This window comes from Equus quagga, chromosome 5, assembly GCF_021613505.1.
Source record: "Equus quagga isolate Etosha38 chromosome 5, UCLA_HA_Equagga_1.0, whole genome shotgun sequence".
NCBI classification, from domain to species: Eukaryota; Metazoa; Chordata; class Mammalia; order Perissodactyla; family Equidae; genus Equus; species Equus quagga.
Window position 1 is genome coordinate 15,824,148 of NC_060271.1, and position 12,251 is coordinate 15,836,398.

The following is a 12,251-nucleotide window of genomic DNA, read 5'->3' on the forward strand; positions in this document are numbered from 1 at the left end:
GATTCCAGCAGGCCTGGAATTGACCTGAGCTGTTTTGCTAAAGTTCTTGCTTGCTGCAGACCGCTGGTCAAGGAATGAAATATACTGATTGAAATCATATTGCTTTGTAACCACAGGTCTGAGGAGTTTCATGGCACTTTGCACCAGCTTGTCAGCACTGTTTGCTGATAACACGGAGACTGATGATTCGTACCTAGTCTCTTTGAGACCCCAAGAACGCTCTGCTCTTGAGGCTGGTTACACAGCAGAAGTATGCTTCCATGACCAGCAGAATAGAAAAAAATCTCAGCCGAGATTCCATTTTTGGGATCCCTGGTTGTGAGGTGTTCAGTGCCTATGGCAGTGGTTGCTGACCTGAGAGAGAAGGTGCATCCAGGGGGACAGAGGGAGGACCTCTGTGGCCCCTGCCTGACCCCTCGGGACGATCTGCTGTGAGACAGCCATGGGCTGCGATGCATATCCTGACCCTAATTCTGTTGCGATATTGTACCCTTCTCCTGTGATGAGCTGTACACCTGTAAGCACTGTCATGGGGTTCTGTTAGTTTTCTTTAGCAACTGAAGTGTAACTGCCACTTTCAGCACAAGGGCATGTCAACTGCATGAAATATTATGTTTTATAAAAATAAGCAAATTCAAAGACTGTAGCAACAAAGCACAATGCTTATGAGGTGATATTAAGAGAAAGAGAAAATAAAATTTTATCTAAGCTATGATAGTGAAATCATAAAACTGCGTTCACTGAACGAGACTAGGAGTGAACATGGGAGGGATTCTGGGTAAGTTTTCTTTCATTCACAAAATTGCATTGTTGTTTCATTACTTGTGAAATGAAAAAAAAAAATCTTAACTGCCTAAAGACCCAATGCCATTTTACCTTTGGACACTGATATTTATCTGATATGTGTATACCCAGGCAGTATGGGTACCCAGGCAGTATGGCTCCAGACTCCAGACTCTGAACCACTATGCTACATTCCAGAGAAGAGGAGAGCAGGAGGATCTGGTGGATGATGAGCAGGGAGCAGAAGAAATAGCAGGAAGTTCAGGAACGCAAATTTTTATTTTTTTTGAGCACCTCCTATATACCAGGGACTATGGATAAAAAGATGAGTAAGACCATGGCCCACACCCTTGAAAAGCCTATAGTCTGGTGAGGAAGATAGGTAGTGAATCACATTATTCAAAACAACGTGGCAAGTTCTCAGATAAGTACAGGGAGCCACGTACAAAGGGTTATAGGGGCACAGAGAATGAGCACCTCACCCAACGCAGGCTGGGGAGGGGTCAAGAGAGACTTCTTAGGGAAGGTGACTCCTAGTCTAAGATTTATGAGTTGAAATGAAGAGTTGAAATGGCGAGAGGGTGGTGCAGGCTGAGGAGAGCATGTGAGGGGAAAAAAGCCTAAAGCAAGTGGGAAGGGTATATGTGGAGAAAAGCAAGAAGTTAGACACCACCAGAGCTCAGTAAATAGTAATTCCCTTCTCCCTGCCTCTCTTGGGAAGAAACTGGGCCCCATGTCTCTCTAGGAAAACCCCTATAGACAGAACTTCTAGGAACAAAGGCAAACCGTGTTGGCCTCTTGAAAGGTCGCTTCAGTGGGCATCCCCTGCTGCCCTGGAGCTGGCTCAGTAAGAAGCAGCTACTCTACACAGCATTCTGCCAAAGGGAACTTGTTTACCTCACATGCACATCAAGCTGCTTCAGAAACTGCCCGTATTCTTCACACAGAGCTTCTTTCTCTTGCTGCAACCCAGACAGCTTCTCCGACAACTCCTGGTTGCTCTTGAGATGCTGAAAAACATTTTTTTTTTTTAATGAGAATACTCTGTGCTGAATTAAGATATGCTGTTGAGGGAATGTAAATTGGCAAAGACTTTCTGCTGAAAAAGGCTAACAGTGACCCCAGCTGCTGAAACCACAGTCACTTCCTGTGATTTCTGCACTCGCAGATTCCCTGGAAGCCAGCAGCACTTCCCCCTGCCTTTGCTCCCCCAGCCTTTCCAGTGGTTTTGCAAGCACCCAATTCCCTATATAAAAAGTCTTCCAGTTTGAAGCACATAAAGTGAAAGTACAGAAAGTGTTTTCCTGACCTAACCCTGACTAATAAAGTATTTGGTTCTAGAAGTAGATCCAGTGAACAGATCCTCAAAGATGGGAATCTGGAATTGGTTATCTGACCTGGTTAGATTTAAAGGCAGTGTGATCTTGTCACTAGTACTATAATCCATGACACAAGCATTGACTAAATTATAACTTATAGTTGCCCGTGATGAAGTGCTTTGGGAGACCACATGATTGCTACAAACAATGTTATAACAGAATTGAAAACTATAAGGAGTGTGGGGTGGGCTAGCCACATCTGACCATGTTAATGAGCTTACGAGGAGAAAATGTTCAACTTGGGGATTTATTTATTGGAACAAGGCATAGTCAGAGACCCAGAGAGTTTCTATGAGTGCCCTGAAAGAAACTCTTCCCTCTTGTAGGCAGCAGGTCAATGTATTCAAAAACTAAGTCCCAAATTTCATCAAATAGCTTGCACAATTAAAACACAAGTTGATTTCATAGCCTTGCCAGGTCTCTTATGTGAAAAATAACGCTTTGTTTGGGAATGCATGGAATCTGAGAATTGGAAATGAGTACATCTGCCAGGATTCCCAAGACTTTGGGTACTCTGGACCTCCAAACTCTACCGAGCCTCTCCTATCAGCATAAGATATTCCTCTGCTGTCTCAAGAGATTAACGGTTCTTGCCTGAGGACTGTGTATTGACTTCACTTGAGCAGTTATCCTGTAAGAGGATACTCATTGTTCTCAAGACCCCTACACCACTAATTCTCATCCAATCCTATAACTAGAGTCAGATGCCAGCACATCCTGGGGAGCGAGGGTTGAGTATAGGGACTGCCATATTGAAAGAATGAAAACACTCTGCCAACTTAAATTGACCGAAACCTGAGGAATATATGTAAAAATGTATTCGTAGGCATTACACTAGGAAGAAAGGAATATAATATTGAATAGGCTGAAGGTATTGATATGGATGCACTTACCAGAGCTTCAGGATTTAATGTGTTAACTTGAACATCTAAAGTGACTTCAATTATTTGCTTGGTTGGTTGACTGCAATTTAGACTCAACGATAGCCTATATTAAATGACATTAAGATGCCATACTTCCTTGACATGAGAGATAGGAAATTTGGGGTAGATTTATCATTGGTAACCTGCTCACCCACCTCATCACAGTGACTCACACATCCCTCAGAAGACACTCTCTTCACCAAAGCTTTGCCAAATACACTGGAGAAAAGGGCACCAGGTTTTTTAAAATCCTCTATAATGCTATCCTATTAAGCACAATGGTGGGAGGTGCCAACATTAAAATAGATCCCTGATTTTATTGGGGATGATGATACTACAGAGTGTCAGAGGTCAAGTGGCAATCTTTGGTTGTGGTTAATTGATCACCATGATTGTAGGACTAAAATAGATGAGCAATCTATCAAAGTCTTACTTGAATTGTATTTTTTTAAATAAATAAATAAAAACCCCTGGGTCTGGTGAACAGAGGCTCAATTTGAATGACAACAATGGAGAGTATTGGCCTCTTAATCCCCAGACCTGAGCCAGTTCAGAGACCCAGAGTCCTTTGAATGATGGGAATGCCAGGTTGTCTTCAGGAAAAACCCTGAGACACTGCCATAAGTAAGTGATCTCTCAAGTCTTCTTCAAAGAGATCCGTGGCTTTTCATCAAGGTGACAGGGCATTGGAGAAAGGGAATTATATAGACTTTTGGGGAATTATAGCACAGTGGTTCTGAGTCAACGCTAATATGTTGAAACCCAAAATGCCACTGAGGTTCACAATTCATAGGGGGGCTTAAAGGAGTAAGGTGAAACATGGAGCTTAAACTCACAGTGTATCTTAGAGTCTGTCTGCAGTGATTCATTGCCTCAGCATATGTTTTACAGTTGGCCTAGGCGGGTTGTGAATCCCGCCAAGGGTTATTTCCCCAGTTCTTGAATGTATACTCAGAATAGACCATCTGGAATGGCAGATTCTCCCCACTGGCTTTCCGACCTGAGGAGAGAGGGCTACTGATGGTAGAAAAGGCCAAGTGCTTGGAGTGCCTCTTCAGATTCTAGAACGAACATATACCACAACTGCTCCTTCAACCTATTTATCAAGTAACCTTCAAGGTTGTAAGTTTTTAGTGGTGCCCAAAGCAAGACAAAGATCTGCAGCTGTGCCAGGCTGCAGTGCAAACTCCTTCGCCACTTGGGCTAAATTTACGACCCAGCAGATCCAAAGATGCTCCAAGTTTTGGTGGTGGATGAGGATGCTATGTGGAGCCTGTGGCAAGCTTTAGTAAGATAATTTAACCTTAGGATTTATGAGAGAAGCAACCCCTCCTCCCATAATAACTATCCACTTTTTGAGGAAGGTCCTTGCTTGTGACTGGGCCCTGGTGGAGCCTGAATACTTGGCCATGAAAAATCAAGTGATCAAGTAACCTGAGCTGCCCTTCCTGAAACTGGGTGTTATATGATTCACCAAGCCATTAAGTTGAGCACATACAGCAGTATTCCACCTTCGAGTGGAAGTGCTGTGTAGGATACTGAGCCTGAGCAGGTCCTAGAGGCACACAGTTGCATGAGCAAGTGGTACTTCCTTCTATTGCATGACCGTCTCTCTAAACCGAAACATATGGCCTCATGGGGAGTGACCCTATGAGGGTGAGGGTCACTGGTCCTTATGACAAGTGAACTGAGAAAGAATATATTTAGGCCTGATTTACATATGGTCCTGAACAATATGCTGCAACCACTTGAAACAGGGCTGCCGCAGCATTACAGCCCTACTGCGGGGAGGCCCTTAAGAACAGCAGGAAGGGCAATCTCAGTGGGCAAAGCTTGCGTTCACTTTGCCTGGAAAGAGAGACGGCCAGAGGCATGGACCTAAATTAATTCATAGAAAGTTTCTAATAGTTTGGCCAGACGGTCAGGAATCTGGAAAGAATAACATTGGAGGACTGGTGAGAATGAGTTCTGGGAAAGGGGCCTAGGCTAGAAATGCCGTCCAACAGAATTTTCTGCAATGATGGAAATATTCTATATCTGCACCCTCCAAGATGGTAGTCACTAGCCATGTGTAGCTATTGAGCACCTGAAATATGGCCAGTGTGTCTGAGGAACTGAATTTTAAATTTTATTTAATTTTAATTAATTTAAATTTATATAGCCACCTGTGGCTAGTTGCCACAATATGGATGGCAGAGGCCTAGAGTGTGAAAATATCTGTGTTTCATGTATTTTTGCTTAGCAGAGGGCATCCACAGGAGAGGTGGCTCTCAATTATCAGGTGGAAAGAAGAGTCCATTCTGTAGATGTCACTTAGCCTCTTTTTCCAGCACCTATTCACTTGTTCAATGGGCTCATGGACAAAGTGTACAGTGGCAGGAATATGTTTTACAAAGGGTCACCAAGGCTAATCCACTCAACCTGACAAAAGCAAAGACCAACACTGAGCAACTGTTATGGCCCCATCCACTGGGGCTTTATTACATGCAGGCTTATCACACTGGGCCCCCTTCCATCACGGACAGAACCACAGTTTGTCCTTAGTGGAGTAGATACTTTTTTTAGATACAGATTTGCTTTCTCTGTACATAATGCTTTTGCCAGGACCACTATCTGTGGACTTACCAAATTCCTTATTTCTTATCATGATATACTACTCAACATTGCTTCTGAACAAGAAAAGCTTTTTACAGTAAGAGAAGTGAAACAAAGGCTTATAAGTATGAGAGTCATTGGTCTCACCATACAGCTCATCATCCAGAAAAAACTAACCAGACAAAACAGTGGAAAGACCTATGGAAGATGTAGTTATGATGCTGGCTAGGTGACAACATCTTTTGGGGTTAGATGATGTCCTGTAAGATGATGTATAAAGATTTTTTTTTTCCCTAGGAAGATTAGCCCTAATATCTGCTACCAATCCTCCTCTTTTTGCTGAGGAAGACTGGCCCTGAGCTAACATCCATGCCCATCTTCCTCTACTTTATATGTGGGATGCCTACCACAGCATGGCTTTTACCAAGCACTGCCATGTCCACACCCGGGATCCAAACCAGCGGACCCTGGGATGCCAAAGTGGAACGTGCACACGTAATCGCTGTGCCACTGGGCCGGCCATCAGGATGTATAAACTTTTAACCAGTGATTACTATACGATGCTCTTAGGGGCCAGCTGGTGGCACAGTGGTTAAGTTCGCACGTTCTGCTTCAGCGGCCCAGAGTTCGCCGGTTCAGATCACGGGTGCGGACACGGTGCCACTTGGCAAGCCATGCTGTGGTAGGCGTCCCACATATAAAGCAGAGGAAGATGGGCATGGATGTTAGCCCAGGGCCAGTCTTCCTCAGGGCCAGTATTCCTCAGCAAAAAGAAGAGGATTGGCAGCAGGTGTTAGCTCAGAGCTAATCTTCCTTGGGGAAAAAAAAAAAATATATATATATATATATATATATATATGATGCTCTTTCTCTCATAGCCAGAATACATGGGAAGGGACCAAGAGATGGAAGTGGCTTCTCACACCAATACTCCACTGGCAAAGTGCATGTTATTGTATTATTGGTAGTTAACTTTATAAATAAGTTTTAAAGTTATGGTATATCCCTGTGGATTGAAACCGAAGAAGTGGAAATTAACATTACCCCAAAATGATCACAGATACTGATAGGACCTTTGAGAGGTTAAGAGTGTCTTCATTTACATGAGTGATAATGCATCGTATAGGTAGAAGCATAATATCCTTCTTGTTTATTAGGTTAAATACGGGTAAAAGGTTTTGTACGGATGCTGACTATTCAAAGTAGACTGCACTGCTGCTCAACAGGGTCCTCATTTTTCCAAGCTCTCCCCTGTGCTGCAAGGTTGGAAGTTTGGAAGCTACATTTCCCAGACTCCCTTGACAGCGGAGTTCCAGTGTAGTTTCTGCAAATGAGAGGCACTTGCACAAGATTTGGAAAGCACTGGTGGGAGGACAAGCCATTGTTCTTCTCTGACACTAGCAGGTAGAAGAATGAGCAGACAGCAGATGAGACCTTTGTAGGGGCCTCAGGGAGACTTCCTGCAAGTCCCCTACTTAGGTGCTACAGGAGTTGGCTTTCTGAACTCCCGGATGTATTGAAAGCCAGCAACAGTCCTTCCTGACCTTCTACTCACCCTTCCCTCTCCCTTCCAACAGTGTTGTAAGCATGTTATTCTCCGTGTTAAATCCCTTCTCACCTGAAATACCTAGAGTAGATTCTGCTTTCCTGATTGAACCCTGACCACACCTAATGGGTAAAATGCTAGGCACTCAATAATTATTAGCTATTATCAGCTATTACTCAGGGCTACGGGAATGGCAAAACAGAGAAGCATATATATTTACTTTCTTACCTCATCAGATTTTCTGTTTTCATTTTCCAATTGTTTAAGTTGGGTCTCTTGTTGTTGAATTCTGATTTGTTGCTGAGAACTGGTCATTTCCAGTTGATTCTCTTTATCCTGTAAGAGTTTCACTTGCTTTTGTAGCTCACTTATATTCTGATCCAGGAGTTTCCTGAAGGCAATCAAAGTAGTTAATTCACACTGTGAACTGCAAAGCTTTGCAAATGAAAATCTTTGACCTAAAACTGTTATACCATCACAGGGGATTTTTTTGGTTCAGTAAGGTGGGGCATGTGTCTGGAAGATAAAGGGACCAACACAAGGAAGCTCCTTTGTGACAGAAGCTTTTCTTAGTTCTCTCTCTCACTCCTCAAAACAACCCTACAGAGAAGAAGAAGTAATTTTCCTTGTTTCAGAAAGGAAGCTGTGGTATAGAGAGGTTTAATTAACGTGCTCAAGGTCACACAGCTAGGACAAGATGGAGGTAGGGTTCTGATCCTGAATCCCATATTCTTTCTACTCTTCTCACTGCTTTACAAGTTGAATCCCTCCATCTTCTTGGTTCAATATAGTGTTGGTTACAAACACTATTGATACTAATGCACTCATGTTGACACTACTGCAGCTGAATCATGAATGAGCCTGTGTTTGATGAGGAAATTCACCCTTTTCCAAAAGAGCCATAAGTACTTAACTCTTTCCAAGGGAGTCTATCAGATTACACTTTGTGGAAAGAATTTTTGAGGATTTCAGACAAGGTTCTTTGGACTTAGGAAAGTCATGTAGAAAAAGAAGAAGATGATGATGATGATGATGAAATGGCACTGGTGAGCACAATTCTCACCTACGTGCTAGGTCACGCAAATACTGTATTGGACAAATGAATTTGCTTTCTCTAACTTCAGTTTTCTCAGAAATCAATGGATTATTGGGAAAGATTTATATTTGAGACATGGGGCTCATATCTCTCAACCTCTAGTTCTTCTCATGTTTCTGGATGTAAGTGCAGGCTCTCCAAGGATGGTTGTAGCTTACCTTCTACCATTCACATTGACAACAGATTTTCACATATTCAGGAATATGGGGTAGCTGTTCTGCTTCAAAACTGATTCGGCTTGAACTAAAGAAGCCTGACTTATGGCCTATCAAACATACATTTTACTTCTGCTTAACCATTAAAGAGTGCATTAAACATTATCTCAAAGTAAAAGAATGCACTCTTTTAAGACAATGCATTCTTCCCCTCCTATGACGCCAGTTCTCGGTAACGCCCTATTGGTAATACTAGTATTCCTGAGGATAAATTCCCTTTCTCTGACATCAGGGGCCTGTTGACCTTGCAACTGAATACCTCTTTGAAACTTTGATGACTACGTATCCTGGAAGTGTTTAATGTACTTTCTTTGTTCTAAAAAGCTGTAAAACTGTACTGAAAACCATGCTACTCTAGAACGCTGTCTTCCTTTGTGGAAACTGCCTTCCTAGATTATAGTCATCACCTTGGCTCAAGTAAAACTCAACTTCTCTCTCTTATCTATAGAATGTTTATTCGTTATTTTGTGGCTACAACATGCTCCCTTTCAGCTGTTTCACCTAATTGATTATACACCTGAGCAATGCCCTGCTATTCCTGTCTACTTCTTCTTTTTTGGTTCCATTCTGAATTTCTGATCAAGAGACGGGACTAAGAGATAAGTTTTGGAACTGACAGGGAAATTTTAATCTACTAGAACTAAAAACCCTTGAGTTATCTGCAGTAGAACTTAAGAGCTAGAAACTGCTGTTGAAAAGTAGCAAGTCAAACTTTAAAAGCAACGCATGAACATCTTAGAAATTAATTCCTATATTATATAGAGAATTTGAACAATGAAAGGGTAACAAACCAGTTCTGCCAATGTATAAAATTATAAAATTGACAGATTGATGAGACTCCCTCTCTCCCCAGTAGCCTTAACCTCTCTTTCAATTCTTCGTTTACAAAACAACCAGCGTGCTCTTTCTAAATCACAATCTGATCACACCACTCCCTCTGCTGAAACTCCTCAGTGGTTCCCCATTACTCTTAAGAGAAAGTCCAACCTCTTTAGTATGGCTTGTTAGCTAGCTTACCTATCTAGCCTCATTTTCTTGCCACTCCCTCTATCCAAAACATTTTGCTCCAGGAAAAATGAACTCTTTTCACTTCCTGAAACAAATCACCCTCCACACTTATTCCTCCCCTGCAACTCCAGCTTTTTCCCCTATCTTTCTCTTCCAGGTCTTCCTTTGCCTAATAGTCTCTACTTAGCTTTCCCATGCCAACTACTTCGCCTGCAGTTTAAGTAGCTTTCTTTGAGGAAGGCTTTCTTGAGCTCCCTGGAATAGATTAGGTGTTCCTGCCATGTGCTATCACAGCATCCTAAATCTCCCTCAGCATAATGCCTACCATACTTCATTGCAGTGGCAAAGTCTTATGTATGGGGACATTCATTGCAGCGTTATTTATAACAGCAAAAAAAGTCTAAAAAGTATTTTACATAAATCATGATATATCTGTGGGCCAGAATGCTATACAACTGTTTAAAATAATATTACAAAACTATAAATTAATAACAGAACGATAGATGGACAATCCCCAAATATTTGGAGATTAGATGAACACACTTCTAAATAATACATGGATCAAAGAAGTCTCAAAAGAAATTTTAGAAATATTTTGAATTACATGATTTCACATGAAAATAAAAATACAACTTATAAAAGTTATGGGATGCAGGAAAAGTGCTAGAGAGAAACATAGCTTTAAAAGCAAATATTATAAAAGAAGAAAGATCAAAAATCAATTATCTAAGCTTCCACCTTATGAAACTAGAAAAAGAAGACCAATATGAGCCTAAACAAAGCAGAAAAAAAGAAATAATAAAAATTAGAGCAGAAAGCAATGAAATTGAAAACAGGAAAACAATACAGAAAAACAGTGAAACCAAAGCTGGGTCTTTGAAAAGATCAACAAAATTGATAAACTCTAGCCAGACTAAATGATGAGGATCAAGGTTGCCCCAGGGAGAAACGCTCAAGGCATCCTGGCCTACATAGTGATCTATATCATCCTTTGGGAATCATAGGATTTCCTGACCAGATCAGATCTGATTCTTATCTAAAGTTATAGGACCACCCAATAACAAGACCCCACCTACACTGATACCATTTTAACAACTTTTTACATAATCTTTCCTTTGTCTTGTAAAGAGCTAACTCACATACCTATGCCTTATAAATTTAGCCCTAACCTCAACCCAGGTTTGCAGCTCTTCACTGCCCATGGGTCCTGTCCCCATGCCAACAGCTCTTCGCTGCCCATGGGTCCTGTCCTCATGCTATTCTCTGAATAAAGGAGCACTACTACCAGACCTTGAGAGTCCAAGAAATCTTTCTTTCAGCTCCTTGACTCGCCAAGCCCGCATCAGAGCCTACATCATTTCTTCTGGTGGCCCATACGCGGATCTTGCTTCACTGGCCTGTGAGCTTAAGTTCTGGTGTTCTTTTTCTTTGTGCCTCCCTCTTTTTCAAGGATGGATCTAAATTCACTTCTCCATCAGGAACCTTGTCAGACAGCTGTAGGAATCCACATTTGCTGCCCATGGCTAATCTATGGGGCAAATAATGGCATCCAGCCTTAAGAGAGTCAGTACCTTAAGCCTGAGGGTGATGAAGAATGAATTAATCCTTCCTCACGCCATGTCTAGCGCTGGTGAACCACTTAAGCCATTAGCATGGTCGCCGATCTCCAAGACTCCCTGGCAGGTTTCTTTTCCTAAGGCTGGATTAGTATCCCTCCCTAGGGTTCCTGACCACAGTCCAAACCGTGGGAAAGTCCCAATCAGGACTCCAGTTCAAGGAAAGTACCAAACTCTAACATTGGGTTGAATATGGCAACCCATTCTTGGGAGAACGGCTCCAGGATGTAATTGGGTAGAATGTCCCAGAGACCGGTGGAAAATTCTTCACTGTTTTTCTCTATTCTTTCATCTCTTGGACGATTCACCAGGCACCTATTACTGCCAGGCACAATAGGGAAGGTATACAAGGGATGCAATGCAGGGGGATGCCCCCATCACGCCTTGCTATAGGAACCCCACAGGTGGAACAACAGGTAGGACACTGCCCTAGGTTCAGGGGGGATTTTCAAGGTAATGGACCCTTTCCTTTCATCTCTTAAAGTTACAGTGGCCATTTTGGGCTCCTTCCGAACTTTGCAAGTGAGAAACAAAGAAATCTTTAAAGAGTCAAAGGCTCCACCCCTGGGAGCCCCCCAACTCTGGTTTCCAGGCCCAATCATGCCAGCAACCCCAAGTTGGGTGCCCTCTCTTGGCAGTTGACTCGTTGAGTATTTTAGTCACCTACTGAGTCAGTTATGAGGATAGGAGACCTGTGATTTATTCTGTGAACTGTCCTGCTGGGGTTGTGTGCTCTTGCACTGAACTGTCTGTGACCCTTATCTTGATAACCATAGGGAAGAGGCCATGAGGGTGAGGCCTGATCTCTTCTTTTCCTTTCTTTGTCTGTTTCATTCCGTCACCAGCTCTGTTGTCACCAAGTCAAGTTTAAGTTCAGGCTGGACCTGAGCTGAACCTGGACGTTCCGTAAAATAGAAAACTTAACACTTTTGCCAGGGACTTAACTCTCAACCCTGGCACTGGGAGCGCCAGTCCCCGCCCAGCTCCAGGCCTTTGCCTCCTGTTTCCCTGTCTCGACTTGTGCTGGCTCAGGGACTAAGTGCCCAGGCTGAGTGGGACTTGACTAAATCTTATAATAATGCTGACACCC

At 42.6% G+C, this 12,251-nt stretch overlaps 1 protein-coding gene across 11 annotated transcripts in view; it reads right to left on the minus strand.

The window, feature by feature from the left end:
• The window catches only part of CCDC30 (coiled-coil domain containing 30), a 137,214-nt gene that overhangs the window by 20,581 nt on the left and 104,382 nt on the right, over positions 1-12,251 (minus strand). For all 11 annotated transcript variants that reach the window (XM_046662520.1, XM_046662519.1, XM_046662515.1 and 8 more), the window contains 2 exons: positions 7,455-7,617; positions 1,681-1,793 (listed from right to left, as the gene is read on the minus strand). In XM_046662520.1, coding sequence (XP_046518476.1) covers positions 1,681-1,793; positions 7,455-7,617 — 276 coding nt within the window. The remainder of the gene's footprint in view (positions 1-1,680; positions 1,794-7,454; positions 7,618-12,251) is intronic.